The sequence below is a fragment of the Corvus kubaryi genome, unplaced genomic scaffold (assembly GCF_017639235.1).
Source record: "Corvus kubaryi isolate FWS band 111438036 unplaced genomic scaffold, C.kubaryi_AGA036_p1.0 split1-37355, whole genome shotgun sequence".
NCBI classification, from domain to species: domain Eukaryota; kingdom Metazoa; phylum Chordata; class Aves; order Passeriformes; family Corvidae; genus Corvus; species Corvus kubaryi.
The window spans coordinates 1,371,739-1,389,165 of NW_024582078.1; the positions used below are offsets into that span (position 1 = coordinate 1,371,739).

Consider the following 17,427-nt stretch of genomic DNA (forward strand, 5'->3'; position numbering starts at 1 on the left):
CAGTTCTCACACACCTCATCCCACGGGGTTTCTCGGGTTGGGAGCTGTGAATGTGGCAGTCAGTGCTAACCCTGGGCTCCAGCGGGTGCCACAGCGCAGGCAGTGGGTACGGCTGCTGCCTGGCCAGGCTTGGGTTTCACAGGGGCGGAGGCGGCTGGGGGCAGGTGTGAAATTCATTGCAGCCTTCCTCCTTCTTCTCCTCCTCCTCCTTGCCTGGTAGAGTCCCCTGGCAGATGTTTTCCCTGGCCCTGCTGCAATGGCACAAAATGGGGTCAGCAGCACCTGGAGCTCTTCTGCAGAGGTATTTCTCCTCCCAGGAGCAGGACAGAGGGCTGGTGGGGTCCCTGGGATGCCTGGCTGGCCCCAGTGGTAGGACACTGTCCCACTGCAGGCACAGAACTGCCTGGCCCAGGCTTCCCGGTGTTCCCCTAACACCAGGGACCCTTGGCTTCCCCTTAGGACAAGCTGGGAGTCCCTGAGGACTCAAGACTCATTGGCCACTCCAAGCTCATCTACAGGGGATGTTCAGGGGGAGACATCCTGGGATGGATGTATTTTGGCGAATTCAGCAGTCCCCAGTGGGTGCTGTGCCCAGCACTGGCTGTGCCACAGGCCACCAGTACTGGGGGTGTCACGGGACGGCATGGGGGTGGCCCATCCCCAGCAGGCAACTCCAACCCTGTTGTTTCCATCCAGCTCGTTTCATAACACAGAGAGCAATTAATGCTCTAAAAGCTTTCTATTTATGCGCTGCTGGGTGAAACGCCCCGTCCTGGCTGGGCAGGGCAGCGTAATTGGGCCAGGGAGGCACGCTGGGTTACAGTGTCCGTCTGTCCTCTGCCCTCGGGTCCTGAGCCTGAAGACTCGAGCAAAACCGGCTCAGGTCCTCCAGAAGCTGAAACCCAGCTCTGCCACCCTGCCAGGACTGGGGGGAGAGGAGGGGATGGAGGGGTTGGTTTGGATGCCCGTGATTCTGCCGTTAGGAGGGAGCTGTGCCCTGGGTTTGCCTCATCCTCTTCCTCCTCTCTGCCCAAATATTTTGGGAGCAAATCGCTCGCATTTTCTCTTTGTTCATCCACAGCCCTCTGGGATGAGGGGTCTGAGCATCCCTCAACCTCGCACCTCTGGGCGAGGACCAGCCACATCTCTGCCAGGTAGAGGCTCAGGGCTTTGCTGGGAGCTAGGGGATCCATTGGCTGTGGGGGTCCAGCTGGAGCTGGGGGGCATGGAGAGCCTGGGGCAGCCCTGGCAGTTCTTCAGCCCCTGGTGGGATGCTGCCACGTGGCTTCCTGCGGTTTCCTCGCTCCGATTGCTTCCTGAGCTGCCCGCCAAGCCGGAAGGGACAGGAAGTGATAGAGGGGAGGAAATTAGTTGGGCTGTCTCACGGGGAGCTGGCCTGGTGCACTGGGGGCTCTGCCACCACCTGGGTCCCCAGATTGTGCCAGGGGACCCTTTGGAGAAGATGTGGCCAGTCAGGAGGTGCAAACCTGGGTGGGAGAGAACAGGATGGCCACCCTTCCCTCCACGAGCCAGGGAATCCCTCACCGCAGCCTGAGAGCTGTTTGGAAGAGGAGCGCAATGTAAACAAACCTCCTTTCACCGCCCTCCTGCCGCGCCGCGTCCTGCTCGGCCCTGCCACCCGCCTCGGTGAGCTCTGGTTGTCCCTGGGACAGCCATGTGCCAAACAGGATGGTGTTTCCCTGCGGGAATGAGGCACGGTGTTCCTAAAGGGTCCCTGGGCAAGATGCCAGGGATGTGGGGCTCCTGTGAAGAGCTGCAGGGTCATCCTTGGCAGAGCCAAGAGCATCCCGCTCTGTGCACTGCAGCGGACAGACAGGGCAACATCTTCTCCGGTGTGTTGTGGTCTTGCTGGTGTCCCCCAGGAGCTCCACAGCTTTTGGGTTTCCTTCGAGGGGCTCTGCAGAGCTGGTGGCCGTGTGACCGTGTGGGCAGCATTCCTCCCAGCCATGTCACCAGGTGGGGAGAGGCAGGAGCAGCAACACAGCCCCCAGCCAGCACTCCCCTGCCTGAAACAAGGGGCGCATTAACGAAAGCCTCTGCCTGCCTGCAAACCACTGCCTGCATCAGGGCCCCAGCTGATACAGATTTATTGGCTCTCCCTGAGCCCCAATGTGCCAGGACACGCAGGAGCTGGGGTGCCCTAGAGCCTTGGCTTTGGGGTCTCACAGAGCAGTCCCTGGCAGGGGCTGCATGCTCAGTGCTAGGGAGGATGGGGACTCGTGTTCCCCTCGCCTCCGGAGCGTGGGTGCCATCAGTCTGGTGATGGGGGAGGGGGTGATAGCAGCCTCATGTTCCCCCATAGGGCTGGCGCGGGCGGCACTGAGCCGGTGCGAGGCTGAGCTGCTCTGTGCTGATCCTGCCCAGGCTTGTCATGAACTTTTATCCTTTTGCTGTGGGGTCTGCGTGCAGGGGGGAGGGAGAAGGGCTGGATTGCCCTGGGCCCCCTGCATGGGGAGGCAGGATGGAACCAGGATGCAGCTGGACCCCTCTCCCTGTCTTTGCAGGGTTCTTTGCCTCCACAGTGTCCCCAGCACCTTTGCAGAGTCTTTTTGTCCCACTGTCCCACTCCATGGGCTGCTCTGCCCCAGGTAAGAAGGGGTCCTTGGGGCTGCTCTGCCCCACACCTTGTCCCTCTGGGCAGTGCCAGCTGGGGACATGCTGTGCTGCCATCCCCCTTGTGAAGCGAGTGCTGGTGACCATGCCCTCCAGTCCAGGTGGTTTGAGGAGATGCTGTGACAACAGCCACCACCCCCGTCCCAGTTTGGGCGAGACACAAGGGGCAGTGCAAGGGCTGCTGGGGCTGTGCCTCATGGAACACCAGATGGGATGATGCTTTTGGGGCTGACCATGCTGGGAAGGAGGAATATGCTGTCTCCCAGCTCGGCAGCATGGGACAAGGATGAGGACTGGGTGCGCAGGGGCATTGTGGGGGTGACAGGCACCTCTGCCCATGTCATGGTGTCCCTGTACTCCCAGCCCCAAGTGCTCTCCCCTGTGCCACCCTGCACGTCCCTGACCCGATCCCTATCACAGCTGGTTGTGCTGGATCCAGCAGCACCTTGCTCCTGGCTTTTGACACTCGCAGGATGCCCACGGTGCTTCTCTGACTGCAGATGCTGCCTCCAAAGTATTTCCTTCCCTCACCTGCCACAAAACACCCATCTCTCAGGCATCCTTTCTTCTTTGCAGCCCCCTTTGCTTTTGCAGGGTTTAAAGAGGTTTCTCATTGCTCTAGCAGGGTCCCCAGCCCCAGGCAGCCCTCCCAACAGCTCTCCCCTGCTGCCTGCTCAAGCCCCAGGTTTCCCTCACGTCCCCCGCACGTGGTGCTGGGGCCGAGCTCTGGGAGCCGTGGGAACACCGTCCCGGTCTCCTGGGCAGCCTTGACCTCGCAGGGAGATAAGAAGGGCTGCCCTGGAGGCATCCTCCCCTGCCTGCTGTGGGCATCGCGTCCACTGGGGGACCTCACAAGTGTGCAGCCCCCTCCATTACCCTATAAAGCTGTGGGCTGGAGTGCGTCCCCGCCACAAATTCAAGGGGCGAGTGAGCTGGATGTGGGGACACCCTCCTGGCGTGGGTGTCAGTGATCATCCCTGCTCATGGGTGGTGAGCATCATCACAGTGGGCAAGCATCCCCTGGGGATGTGGGTCAGTGGTCCTGGGATCCCCAAACCCTGCAGAGATGTACTGTGGGAGGGGTGGTCTTCCTGCCCTGGTCCCTGGGGAGCAGCTGGGAGGCAGGAGCCAGTGACGTTTTCTGGCAGGTCTGGTCCCCTTCCCTGCCCTGAGCAGGTCTGGCCACGGTCTCCGCAGGCCGTCCAGCCGTGCCGGTTCCCTAATTGCTGCTCTTGTTGGTGTTTTGTAAGGGCAGGGTGGAGCGGCACTCGGCCGTGCCTTGCGTCAGCGCGGTGCTTGCACCCTCCCTCCAGGAAATCCAATGTCTTCGCCTGGCCAAAAGCAGGTTCGGTGGAGCAGGAGGAGGAGGAGAAGAAGGAGGAGCTGCTTCCTCGCACCTTGGCCGGGGCCCCAGCATCACCCTCCCTCCTCTCCCAGCTTCCCTGAAAAGGCTGGGCTGGGATTTCCCTGCTGGAGGGGGAGTGGGGTGGGAGGGGGCTGGGGACTTCCAAGGGAGGGGGATACATGTGCTGCAGGCACAGTGTGGGGTCAGCCGTCACTCTGCCTGTGCAGGCAGTGCCTGGCACAGGGACCCAGGGCACCGGGCACGCTGCCTGCGGTGGTGCAGCCAGCCCCGTGGTTTTGCTCTCAGCCCTATAGCTTTCCCCTTGGCCCCCAAAACATCAGCTGGGGAGGGCAGGGGGTCTGGTGAGTCCCTGTAAAGTCATCCTCCGGCACCAGCTCTTGGGGCTTTCCCCTGCTAGGGTGAGCTGATGACAGCCCTGTGGTGCTGTGGGGCCCCGGGATGCTGCTGGGTCCTGGGCTGGCACAGGCTGCAGGGTCACTGACCACTGAGGTATTTCGAGACTGGGGGCTCCTGAGTGCCACAGTGCTGAGGGGCCTGGGGCTGCCACGGGGCTGCTGTGGGGTCTGAAACCATTGAAGTTTTTGAGTGCTGCTGGGTCTTGGGCTGCTGCAGAAGCTGAGGAGTCTCAAGTTCTCCCATGTCTGGGGGTCCTGGTCTGCCAGGGGGTCTTGGGCTGCTGTGAAGTAGCCAGGGTTCAGTACCAAGGCAGTTGCACCCCCAGTGTAGGTGCCCCACTGGGACAGAGCCCTGATGCGCTTGCTGGGCTGCAGGGGGGAGTGAGGGTCCCCCTGGGCCTGTCCCCATATGCCACCCTCGCCGTCCCTGTGCAGTGCCTGGTCCCGGTGTTCCTCTGCCCTGCCATCCCCAATACCCTGCTGGGTTTGGACCCCGCATCCATGCCAGGGGCTGCCCCAGGGAGCCCCCAGCAGCAGGCACAGCCGGGGTGCCGCTGGCCCGTCCGGCACCGCTGCCGCCATCCCTCCCTTGGCCGGCTGGCTCGATCCTACAATCCAGTTCTCCTTATTTGGCCACAGTGCTCAGCAAGAGGGGGAGCGGCGGCGGGGGGGACGCGGGCAGGGACGGGCGGCGGGACCGGAGGGGCTGACATCACATCGCGACGAGGGAGAGAGAGGGATGGGGGGGCTAAGTTTCTTTTTTTATAAAAGGGAAAAAAAAAAAAAAAGGCAGCAAGGCCTCGCAGCGCACTTGAGCCAGCGGGCTCAGCAGTTCCTTTAAAAGGAGATGTCTGTGCCGGAGACCTTTGTACACTCCCAGCCCGTCCGGGAAGCGCGGCGGCGCAGGAGACACCTCTCCGCTCCCACCGCCGGCAGCTGCCGCCAAACATGTTATTGCAAAACACTGAAACGCTGCGCTGGGAGCTGGGCGAGAGCAGGAGGAAGAGGAGGAGGATTGAAGGCTCCCCAGCATCATCCACCAGCTGGGGAGGGTCCGGGGCCCCAGCTGAGCATCCTCAGGGTGGGGGGCCTCTCCTGGTACCAGGGGAAGGGCTGCTGGACGGCTCTGGCCACCTGGTTCCCATTAGTGGGGTCTGGCTTGGAGCTGCTCAGCATCTCCCTTCAAATTGCAGCTCTGAGTTTGCCAGGCATGGTGGAGCCGGGATTTTGGGGCCTAGGGGTGTTTTTTGGGCCAGCTTGCCCAAAGAGACTGCTGTTTGGCAGTGGGTACTGGTGCAGGGTCAGGGTTCACGGGCTGTGGGGCTGCTGCCATCCTGTCCCGAGGTGTCAGCCATAAACACCATGTGCTCAAGTTCCTTGTATGGATAATACAGTAGCTGGGGCAGTTTCCTTCCCAAGCTTTATTTGGGTGGACCTTGGGTGGTCACTTGTGACTTGGATTTGGGGGTACTCGTAGAAATCATGCTCTGCCCCCAAGGAAAGCCTGTTTGTGTGTCTGATGCCCTACAATGAGATGCTGCTCTGGGTGCAAGTGGGAACAGGGCCAGGAATAGACCTGGCTCTGTGCTGCCACTGCACCCCATGCCCCCAGCAAGGGTTTCTGGGTCTGACAGGTGTCCCCTGTGTCCCAGCAGGTTGTCGCGTGTCCGTGGGGGCTCGGGGTCGGAGCCCAGAGCAGCCAGCACCATAGCGTCCAACAGCTGGAACGCCAGCGGCAGCCCCGGGGAGGGGCGGGAAGATGGCCAGGACGGCATGGACAAGAGTCTGGACAATGATGCCGAGGGTGTGTGGAGTCCAGACATCGAGCAGAGCTTCCAGGAGGCGCTGGCGATCTACCCACCCTGCGGCCGGCGGAAAATCATCCTCTCAGATGAGGGCAAGATGTACGGTGAGTGACGGGGCCGGGATGGAGGCACCGGGCACAGGCACCGCGCCGCCGGCCAGGACGGGGAGCGAGGGCTGAAGTGAAACCTCCTGCCCCAAACCCACGCTGGGGCATCGCCCTCGAGCATCCCCCAACCCCGAAAGCAGCTGGCCCGGGTTCATCCCAGAGCTGGAGTGGGGAGGTGGCAGTGACCTGCGTCCCCTCCCTCTGCTCTGGCTCTCCCTCCCGCTCCCTCCCTCTCTCGGCCCTGCCGGACCGACTGGTTTGGTGAAGCCGTCGGGCAGGGAGCGGGCGCGGGCAGGGAGCGGGCGCGGGACTGCGGGGCCGGGGCAGCCCCAGCCCTCCTACTCCCCTGTGCCTCTGCATCCCTCCCCAAACCTTCCCCAACCGGACCTGGTGGCCAGAGCACCCTGTGGCAAGAGCCACCCACCCACCCTGAGCCACCTGTGCCCAGCTCAGTTTTTGGTGACTTCATTGGTGGCAACAGGGCTGGTCAGCCCCGCTGGGGTGATGATTTTGGAGGTGACAGCCTCAGTTTTGGTGTCTCTGAAAACTCCCTATCCCTGCCTGGGTAGGGACTGGTTCCTCGTCCCCTCCACATCCCATGATGTCACCCCCAAGGGCCAGTGACTTCAAAGTCAGGAGCAGGCTGCCATATTACCATCACCCCATGGTGATGACAGGACCAGGGCTGGCATCTCTATCCCCAGCCTCTAAAATACACCTGCCCAGGATGCTGCTGTCACAGCAATGGCTCACCCAGTGCCAGCAGAGAGGGACAACAGGGACAAGATTTTCTGGACAGCACCATGCCACTGTCCCTACACCCATGCCAGCTACCTGTGCCACCTCATTTGCCAGGGCCCCCAACCCACGGCATCGGGGCTGGTGGAGGAGCGGGGTGAGGGGGAGGCGGGGGAGCACAGGGCTTCCCAAGCGTGTGCATTTTTTGGATTTCTTCGGGAATAGCTGAAGTGCCGCCGGGAGCCTGGCCCTTCGAAGCACGCCCCAACCGGTTTTTCCAGCCTTTCAGAGACATCTGGCAGCTGCTTAAAGAGGCAGCAGCCCCTGCCGGCCGCCTTTCATCTCCCCCCACCTTCCCCAGCACCTCCCCACTGGGACCCCCAGGACCCCTGGCTGGCATTACCGAGCGTACCAGGGGCATTGGCAGCACAGGCAACACCAGCATGCAGCACAATGGTGTGCCAGTGCCTCTGCTCTCCCTCACCACCCCTCTTTTTGGGGGTTCCACGGGTGCCCGTGGCCGTGCCAGCCCATGTCACACTGGTGCCAGCACTGCGGGGGTGGCAAAGCAGGTGGGAGCTGGGGAGGCAGGACCCAGCACGGGCACACTGGGCCTTGCTACACTCGGCTGCTGGACGGGTTATTTTTAACCCAGCCTGTCCAACTGGTTCACGTGGTGGTGTCAGGGGAGAGGAATTTGGGGAATGTGGTAATTTGGAGGAGGACGTGCCCTCTCAGAGGGAATGGCACGGTCCAGATGAATCACAGGGAAAGGGACAAGGGGCAGGGCACGTGGGCACAGGGATGGCTGTGAGGGTGCAGCTTTGGACATGGTGAGGCAGGATGGGTGCAGGCGATGCTGCCCCTGGGTGCTGGGCATTAGGGCCGAGTCCAGGAAAGCACCCACATTTCTTTCCTGTATTTTTTTCCCCATATTTCTTCCCCACGGGCAGGGTACAGGGAAGAGAGGATGGGACTGAAGAGCAGGGCATGCGAAGGGGGATGGCGAAGGTGTACCCCCAAAGTGGGGCTCAGCAGCAGGGTCCCTCCTGCCAGCACCCTGCTGCTGGTGTCATCTCACCTGGGCTTAAAGGACACCCTTTAAGACCTGGCCCCTGCTAGGTGCTAATGAGGGAGCCAGCCCGGAGTGGGAGCCAGGAGGGGTGGGAGCTGTGCTCAGCGCTTCAGGGTGCCACCAGGGTGCCATGCTGGCTGTGCAAGGGGTACCCCCACTGTCACCCACCCACCAGCTCCTGCCTGGCGCGGGCACCCCCAAGGGGCAGCTGTCTCTGCGTGGCACCTGGCCCTGTCCGTCCCCATGTGTGTGTCCCCCCAGGAGGGCCCAGTTGCTGTGGGGCTGGGAGGGGGCCAAGCGGGGTGGAAGAGGAGGGGGGGGGGAGCGTATTTCTTTTTTTTAAGGGATTTTTTTTTTTTTTTTATTCTTTTAAAGCCGAAACCCGCTCCAAGGGCATTTCGACAAGTTCCAACCGCGACCATCTGGTCCATTAAAATAAATCTGGCGTGCCTGGCTGCCCCCGTGCGCGGGGGGGCGGCGGCGGGGGCCGGGGGGGCCGGGGCCGGGAGAAGAAAGCTCCCAGCTGCTCTGACGTTCGAACGTAGATTGGCCACAGCTGGCCCCTGAAATGTGGCGCAAAAGCAACTTCTGCTTCGAATTAGACCAGGACGTTAGGAAATACTGGTGGAGAGGCCAGCACAGCTTGTGAACGGGAAGCGGGGTGCCGGGGGGGCAGCCCGGGACCCCCGCGGGCACGGCTGCCCGGAGCGGCTTCGTTGGCTCTGGTGGGGGGCTGCGGCTGGGATAGGTTTTGAGGGGGTCAGTGGTTTGAGGCACCGCTGTGGTGGGGGTCCCCGGTGACTGTCACCTCCGTCTGAGCCCCGGGGCTGGTAACGCAGCGGGGTGGGGGGCGCGGGGTGGGCGCCCTGCCCTGGCCACCCCCGTGTCGCCGAGGTCGCCCCGGCACTGTCGCGTCAGCGCCACCTCCTGGCAGCGCCTCCCTCGCCAGGCCGGGGGGCGGCGGGGGTTTCGGGGCCGATGCCCCTCGTGTGCCGAGGCTGACCCCAGGCTCTGCCCGCAGGTCGTAACGAGCTGATCGCCCGCTACATCAAGCTGCGAACGGGGAAGACACGGACGAGGAAGCAGGTGAGGCGTTGCTCTGCTTTTTCTCCTGGGGTGGGCTCGGGGCGGGGTGGGAGGCGGTGCCAGGTAAGCCCGAGGGGAAGCGGATGTCCGGCTGCATCGCTCGTCCTCTGTGTCCCTTCCTCAAGCCCCTGCTGCTGCCAGCAGGTCCCCCATCCTCTGCGAGGAGCTTCGCCTGTGAGCACAAAACCCCTGGGGCTTCCTCTCTCCCAGGATGCCTGGAAACTGGGAGTGTGGGGGGCAAACCCCCCCCCCCCCCCCCCCCCCCACACCTGGTTGGGGTCACCCTGCGGGTGACAGGAGCCCTCAAACTGTCTGGGCAGTGTGTCTGTGTCTGCGTGGGTCTCTCTGTTGCGCCTCCTGGATCTGGGGACTGTTCCTATCTCTGCCCCTTGCCAGGCTTTTTGCCACTTGTGCCAGGTGCCACAGCAAAGGCACTCCAAACCCTGTGGGCTGAGAGCAAGGCATCCCCATCCCAGACAGGGATCCAGGGACCGGCGGTGTGGAGCTGTGGTGCTGGTCCTGGTGGGGCTGGAGGTACCACAGAGCCCTTACCCTGCTCTCACTGCCCAGCCCAGTTGGATGCTGGGGCAGGCAGGGATGCAGGCAGAGCACAGGCAGCGATGCTGACAGGGTGGGAGCACACAGAGCTCCCTGCAAGCCCTTGCTGCACCAAACCTGTCTCAGGAGTGGGCTGCTGCAGCCCTCGATGGGACACGTCCCTTTGTCATGTGGCCAGTGGCTCTTCCCTCCGCTCGTGGTGGCCCCCAGCCGGGAGCCAGGCCACCTGTCCCGGCAGAGCCGGTGGCTTTGGATGCTTGGGAGCATCTCCCACCTCAGGGAGATGGTTGGGTTTGGGACACTGATTCTGGGACCGTCCCATGCCCCGAGTCCTCACAAGAGAGGGATGCTGGTCCCCAGACACTGAAGGGGTCACTCCTCCAGGACTTATGCTGGAAGGAGAGGGGCCGGGGTCTGGACACCGGTTTTGTGTTCAGACCAGTGCCAAGCAGCGCTTCATTTCTGGTTTAAAGACTTAGCTGGCCCCCCCTTCATGGGGGAAGGATGCAATGCTCTGGGGGACTTGGGAAAGGCATGGGAGAGAGCACACATGGCACTGATCCCTCTGTGCAGTCATCTCCTGGACAGCCTGGTGTCTCCTCATGGACAGCCTGGCACTGGTGGGAGAAAGTTCTTGCCAAAGTCGGCTCTAAAGCCCTGTGGGTGCATGGATGCCCACCCTTCCTGTGGGTAGCCCTGCAGCCATGTCGTGCCTTTCCTGCCTGGACATCAGCCCCTTTAACCCCCATCAGATCTTCTTTAGATCTTGCTCTTACAGGGGCTTGGACACAAAACCCCAACCTTTCTCACCTTTCCTACATGCACAATCAGCAGGAGCCCTGGGGCAATGTGCCAGTCCCTCCTGGACCCTCAGGCCCCACCGAGCAACCCGGGGCACCTCATACCTGCCAGGCTGTATTTTCAGCTTGTGGTGCTCACAGGGGCTGGCAGGGCCAAGAGATGGTCAGTGAGGACCCCCTCAACTACAGCAGCTTTACACCAAGGAGCTTCACCCCAGCTGGGGAGGGCACAAACCAGCATCAACCAGCACCGGGCCCCCCGTGCAATTTTCCTTCCTCCAGCTCTTGGCAGGTGCAGGACCCTCAGCATCTCCAGGAGCAGCCAAAATGCTCCCGCGTTTCTCCGCACTCCCTCCCCCGGGGACAGCATCCCGCCCTGCGGGGGGAACGTATCTTCACGCTCTCTGTGTTTTCCTTTCCGAACGGCGTGGCGGGCGCTAGGTGTCCAGCCACATACAGGTTCTAGCTCGGAAGAAGGTGCGGGAGTACCAGGTTGGCATCAAGGTACGTTGACGCCCTTGCCCAGGTGTCCGCGGCGGTGTCTCTGTGAGCATGGGCAGCCCCTCTCCTTCCTCCTCCTTTCCTCTGGTTGACGGCTCTGCTGTTCCCCCTCTCCTTCTGCTCTCTCTCTGCAGGTCTCTAGCCACTTGCAGGTTCTTGCCCGACGGAAATCTCGTGAGATTCAGTCCAAGCTGAAGGTACGCCCTGCCTCGCCTGGCCCCCACCTGCTGACGACTAACGCACTGGGCTCTGTGATGTGCTGCTTGCTTTCCTGTTTTACCTCTCTTTTTTTGGTGTTTTTTTTTCTTCCCCCTCACTTGGCTCCTTGGATCAGATGGTTTTTACAGGCATCATCGTGGGATGCCCAGAGAGAAGTGCAAGGAGGGACAGCAGAGCCCTTCTCTTTCTTCCAGGAGGGTGAATGTGGGTGCCAAATCTCCCCTCTTTGCATCCAAGCAAGGACTCTGCCATGGGGAGATGTGGGTTTAAACCCTCCTATGGTGATGCATGAGGGCTGCCCCCTCTTTTGGGCCATCAGGGGCTCTCCCACGAGGAGAAGGGCCTCCCCAGGGTAGCCAGTGAGGGAAAGTGAGGTTCAAGGTGTGCAAAGCCCTCCACAACTGAGACCTGACCCAGCTCAGAACAGGTGCCAGTGGGATGTGGACAGAAGCAGAGGGGCCCCAGGGGTCCCTGCAGGCTGCCAGCCCGGTGGCTTGTGATGCACCAGGGTGTGAGTACAGCCCAGGGGCACCCCAGGGGTGTGAGTGGCAGCAGGTCCAGGTGGGGCCATGCTGCTGAGGACGGGGGCACAGCAATGCCAGGAGCCAAGGGAGCCAAATGAGAAAAAAAATGGATCATTCTCTCTCTCTTTTCTGGTTGGCTTTTCTTTTCTTTCCTTCCTTCCTTCCTTTCTCCTAACTGGAGCTCAACTAACCTTTCCATAACTGTTCCCACCAAGCTTTGTGGTGGCAGTGGGGAGGGTGATGATGGGAAGGCATGGGCAGGGCTGGGGGCATCACCAAAGGACCAAGCCCTGCTTGGGTTGGACCCACATGGTGCAAGCTGGGGGACAGAGAAGTCCCCACTGCACAGCCACCCACTGGGGACAGCCAGCTCCTGCAAGGTGCCTGAGTTCATCTCTGCACCATCACACCAGGGAACATCTCCTTGAGTAGCTCCAGGGCTGATTTTCTGCCTTGCTGTGGGAGTGGGAGCCCAGAAAATCTTTCAGCCTGCTGACCTTGAGGTCCCAAAAGCATCACCAGCTCCCCCTGTCCTGGGTGCTGTGTCCATCTCCATCACTGAGGCTGGCAGAGTTGGCAGCAAGGGGCACTGTCAGAGCTGGAGTGTTTTCATCCTCAAAGCTTTAACAAACTCCAGCTCATGCTGCCTGGGAGCCCACCGAGATGTGCCCCCCAAAGCCTTTCAGCAGGGACCCCAGTGCCCCATGAGCAGGATGCCAGAAGGGCTCCCGCAGCCAGACGGGTTTGGTCTGCTAGGAGAAGCCAGGAGAGAGCACCCAAAACTATTTTGGGATGCTCCTTTGGGCTTGTATGTCTTAAACCCAGTCTCCAGCCCAAGAGGGGCAGTCAGGGAAGTGAGGGGGGCAACAGGGTCAACGACAGCAGAAGCCTTTACAAAATAGAATAAAAATAAAATAAAATAAAATAAAATCTTTCCTTGCCACGTGGCACAGTGCAGAGCAAGGGGGAGTTGGAGGCAAGAACGACCCCAGGGGTCCATGGCTGTGCTCTCCATCCCCAGCCATGCTGCCTGCAGGATTCTGGCAGGGAGCAGCCAGGGCAGAGATCCCCCTGAGCAATACTCCGGGGATAGAGAACATCCCTTCTGGAGATCAGTGCAGGCAGCCCCCTGCCCTCACCCAGCACTGTCCTGTGGGATGAAAACTCACTCTGTGAGCAGTATCTGTGTTTTTGAGCTGCAGTCGTGTGCGTGTTCGTGCTCCCGGCGTGTGGCTGCACGCCCGCCCTCCTGCCCTGCCCCAGGTGAAAATAAATGAAGCATTGATCCCTGGGGAAGGTTCAGAGGGAAAGCAGAGGGCGTGCACTGGGACCAGCATGAACGTGTCCTAGCAGTGCGAGTGGAGGAGCAGCCCTGCTCCTGGCAAAACCTGGGAGCCCTGGAGCTCCTGCCCAGCAGTGCTGTGGAGCAAAAGGGAAAAGGAAAAACAATTGGTCTCCTATATCACGGGAGGGTTGTTCTCGGGGTTTTCCTTGCAGTGCCTGTGGGGCAGTTGGTGCCCATGTCCCAGGGCATCCCAGCAGCTCTTCCTCTGCGTGCCCTGGCTGCAAGCACTGGAGAGCCATGTAGAGGATATTAAAAAGCCAAGAAAGGCACAGGCCTGGCTCACCACAGTGGCCCCTTAAAAGAGTGGATGGGGGGGCTTTGGCATCCCATTCCTGGTGGGATTAAGCCTGGGCATCAGTGGCCACCATGTGCATCCCCCGGTGACCAGCCAGGTCAAGGGGTTCACTGCCCATGTCGGGCTGTGGTGGTGAGCCAGGGTGGGGGGTACCCAGCTGTGCTGGTTTCAGCTGGGGTAGAGTTAATTCTCGTCACAGCACTTCACAGCCACCCTGTGGCTGTGCTGTGGAGAAAATGAACTCTGCCCCAGCTGACACCAACACCGACTACGGGGGGATGTACAGAGCACCCAAAGGCTCCCATGACACTCTAACCATTTTTTTTCCCTTTCTTTTGCGGACAGGCCATGAACTTGGTAAGTTGAGCTTGAATCTGAAATTCCTTTTGTTCCCCATTGCATTTTGCCCTCTCCAGTAGAGAGGCTAAAAACCCTTCGAATCATCGCCAAGGGGGGGAGGGCCACCAGCAGCGGGACATTTCCCAGACCCATCAGCTTTTGCCCAGAGGATATTGGCAAGCTTCAAATGTTAATTAACATTTGAGAGGGGGTGGGGGGATCACTCTGCACCGGTCCCTCGGCTGGGCTGTGGGATTGGCTGCTGGCTTTGCAAAACCTGTCAGGCACGCTCGGATTGAGGGAGCTCAGTGAGCCCCTGTAACCCCGCTTCCCTCCTGTCCCCCCTTTTCCCCTCAGGACCAGGTCTCAAAGGATAAGGCTCTGCAGAGCATGGCTTCCATGTCCTCGGCGCAGATTGTGTCGGCCAGCGTCCTGCAGAACAAGCTCAGCCCCCCCCCCCCTCGTCCCCGGGGCGGTCTTTCCGGCGGCCCCCGGGGGGGGGACGGTCCCACACCCCCCCCACAGGGACACCCCAGGGTGGTGGGGACACCATGAGCCACACAGGGGGCAGGGGGAGATGATCAACAGCCGTTCTCAGCCGTGGTGGCAATGCAGGGGCTCCCTGCTGTTTGCAGCAGGTGAGGAGGGAAATTTTGGGAGTGGGGAAGAGTCAGAAGCCACTGACTCTTCCCTGTGCTGTTTCCCCAGTTTTGGAGTGGGCCTATCCCAGGACAGCCTGGACCCTCTCAGGAGTAAGTACAGACCCCTCCACACCTGGCACCAGGCAGGACCCCACCTTGGCAAGGGGCTGGAGCATCCCGGGCTTGGTAACCTGATGATGCTTTTTCCTTTCCAGCATTAAACCGTTTGCACAACCAGCTTACCCCATCCAGCCACCCATGCCTCCATCACTAGCCAGTAAGTCATGTCCTTACCCCCTTGGAGGGGACCCCGTGCCCCTGCCAGGTCATATTTGTCCTCTGTCCCCTCCCACCCACTGTGTCTCCTCCCCAGCCCTACTGGGGGAAAAGCCTGAATTTAAATCCAGCAAAAAGCTCCACAGTGAGCAGGACTGTGCTGCTCCCAGCTGGGTCCCCTCCAGTCCCTTTCCACTCAGTACATCCCATGTTTTAGCCGATACAGAGCGATACAGGAGGGTGGGGGATGCAGTGGGGACAGCAGCATTGCAGGGGGGGCTCACCCCATTTCCTGGCTGCCCCTCCACCCCCATGTCACTCCCCCTGCCCCAGGTTACGAGCCCCTGGCTCCGCTCCCGCCAGCTGCCTCGGCCGTGCCGGTCTGGCAGGACCGCACCATCGCCTCCGCCAAGCTCCGGCTCCTCGAGTACTCCGCCTTCATGGAGGTGCCCCGGGATGCCGAAACGGTAACGGTCCCCTCCGCATGCCCACCACCCGCGTGGGATGGTGCCCGTCCATCCCCGTGCCTGGTGGCATCTTGCTCTTGCCTGACCTCTCCTGCTGCTGTCCCCACCCCGCTCCCTACAGTACAGCAAACACCTCTTCGTGCACATTGGCCAGACGAACCCCTCGTACAGCGATCCGCTGCTGGAGGCTGTGGACATCCGCCAGATCTACGACAAGTTTCCTGAGAAGAAAGGCGGCCTCAAGGAGCTCTATGAGCGTGGGCCCCAGAACTCCTTCTTCCTCGTCAAATTTTGGGTATGCTGCCGGGAGGGTTAGGGTGGGGAGGGTCTTCCTCGAGCTGCAGGCTCATTGTGGTTCGGGCACTCCGCTGGCAGAGTGGGAGCGTCCTGGGCAGCTCTGAAAGCTGGTGTCCCTCATCCCCATGGAGGGCTGGGTGTGGTGGGGCCTCATGGGACCCTCTCCTCTCTCCAGGCGGATCTGAACAGCACAATCCAGGACGGGCCAGGGACCTTCTATGGTGTCAGCAGCCAGTACAGCAGTGCAGAGAACATGACCATCACAGTCTCCACCAAGGTGTGCTCCTTTGGGAAGCAGGTCGTGGAGAAGGTGGAGGTGAGTTCCATGCCCCACTGCATCAGGCAGGGGTGGGAGTTGGTCCATGGCGGGTCCTGGGATGGAGAAAGTCCCGGAGCTGGGTGTAGGATACATGGGTGCCTGTAGCATGTTTATGGGTGGAGTGGAGAGGACATAGCCCTGTCCCAGTTGGCCACCACCACCCATGGGACAGCTGCTCACCCTACTCACCCTGGCTGTCCCCTGCAGACGGAGTATGCACGGCTGGAGAACGGCCGCTTCGTCTACCGCATCCACCGGTCTCCCATGTGCGAGTACATGATCAACTTCATCCACAAACTCAAGCACCTCCCGGAGAAGTACATGATGAACAGTGTCCTGGAGAATTTCACCATCCTGCAGGTACTTCCCCTCCTTTTCTAGGGGGTGTGTCCCACCAGGAGCGTGGAGCCCGCACTTGCATCAACCCTGCTGGCCCCACACACACCTGGCTGTGCCTGAGCCCACACAGCCCCTGAATTCCAGGGAGCAGATCTTGGTGGTGCAAACAAAGGGGCTGTGCCCAAGCCTGGACAAATCTACTGGATAACGGGGAGCAAAATTTTCATGGTGCAATTAAATTGGCTGTGCCTGACTGTTTGGCTTCACCAAAATTACCCAAATAATGGGTAGCAGTTTTTGGTGGTGCAAATGCAGTAGCTGTGCCTGAGCCAATGCAGCCTCCCCCAAACAAATTTTTGGTGGTGCAGTTCAGGCTGTTCCTGAGCCTGTGCAACTTCCCCAAAACTGGGTAGTTAAATTGCAATTAAACTGGCAATTAATGCCATTAAATTGGCTGTGCTACTGCCTGTGCGACCCTACAAATAATGGGTAGCAGATTTTCTCATGGTGCAAAGTGGCTTTGCCTGAGCCCATGCAACCTCCCCCAGATAACAGCATCTGTCCATGGGCACAGCACTCCCCTGACACATTCTGCTCCTGCTGCAGGTTGTTACGAACAGGGATACCCAGGAAACCTTGCTCTGCATTGCCTTCGTTTTCGAGGTCTCCACCAGCGAGCACGGCGCCCAGCACCACGTGTACAAGTTGGTCAAGGACTAGGGGCCCTTGGGGACAGGCAGGGGCACGAGGGGCATGCAGGGGAGGGAGAAGGCCGTGCAGAAAAGCCACCCGTGCCTGTTGCCTTGCGAGAAACCATTTGAAGACAGAAGGAGAAGGAGGCGGAAGAAAAACAATAGCCAAAAAAGACTGACTTGTGATCGCAGATGTTTTCTACTTAGGAACAGTTTCTTTTTTTTTTTTTTTTTTAAAAAAAAAAATAAAATTACCAAAAAAAAAAAAAAAAGGAAGAAGAAGAAGAAGAATGGGAAAGGAAGCGTAGGGAGAAAGGAAACCCACATCCGGCGCTGGAGAGGGAGAGACCGGCCCTTGGTGTTGCTGATGAAGGCCAGGACCCCACCGTGCCACCAGCAGCAGCAGCGGCAGCGGGACGTCGGAGCAGAGAATGACTCCTCCCTCCTTTCACCCCCGCCCTCGCTCAGAAGTGGCCCCGGTCCTGAGTGGAGAGGAGCGAGCACTGATGGTCAGGAGGATGTAGCACCGTGCCAGGTCTGGTCCGACACCGATGGGCATGGCAGCGACAGCGGCATTGGCAGCGCGTGGCACAGCCCAGGGGGCTGTGG

At 60.6% G+C, this 17,427-nt stretch overlaps 1 protein-coding gene across 1 annotated transcript; it reads left to right on the top strand.

Annotated features, from left to right (window-relative positions):
* The first annotated feature begins 2,478 nt into the window (after positions 1-2,478).
* On the top strand, positions 2,479-17,073 carry TEAD3 (TEA domain transcription factor 3). The gene is made up of 14 exons (XM_042013790.1): positions 2,479-2,609; positions 6,048-6,304; positions 9,142-9,206; positions 11,006-11,068; positions 11,200-11,262; positions 13,794-13,805; positions 14,145-14,324; positions 14,496-14,539; positions 14,644-14,705; positions 15,038-15,171; positions 15,293-15,466; positions 15,644-15,784; positions 15,995-16,147; positions 16,733-17,073. Exons 1-14 carry the CDS (start codon positions 2,494-2,496, stop codon positions 16,844-16,846), a joined length of 1,578 nt encoding a protein of 525 aa, XP_041869724.1. The 5' UTR covers positions 2,479-2,493; the 3' UTR covers positions 16,847-17,073.
* Positions 17,074-17,427: the final 354 nt, after the last annotated feature.

Excerpts from the sequence above, each read along its gene's own strand:
- TEAD3 (XM_042013790.1), top strand. The coding sequence starts at position 2,494 with ATGCAGCTGGACCCCTCTCCCTGTCTTTGCAGGGTTCTTTGCCTCCAC. Across the intron at positions 11,069-11,199 it reads AGTACCAGGTTGGCATCAAG|GTCTCTAGCCACTTGCAGGT; the intron begins GTACGTTGACGC and ends CTCTCTCTGCAG. Across the intron at positions 15,172-15,292 it reads TGCCCCGGGATGCCGAAACG|TACAGCAAACACCTCTTCGT; the intron begins GTAACGGTCCCC and ends CGCTCCCTACAG.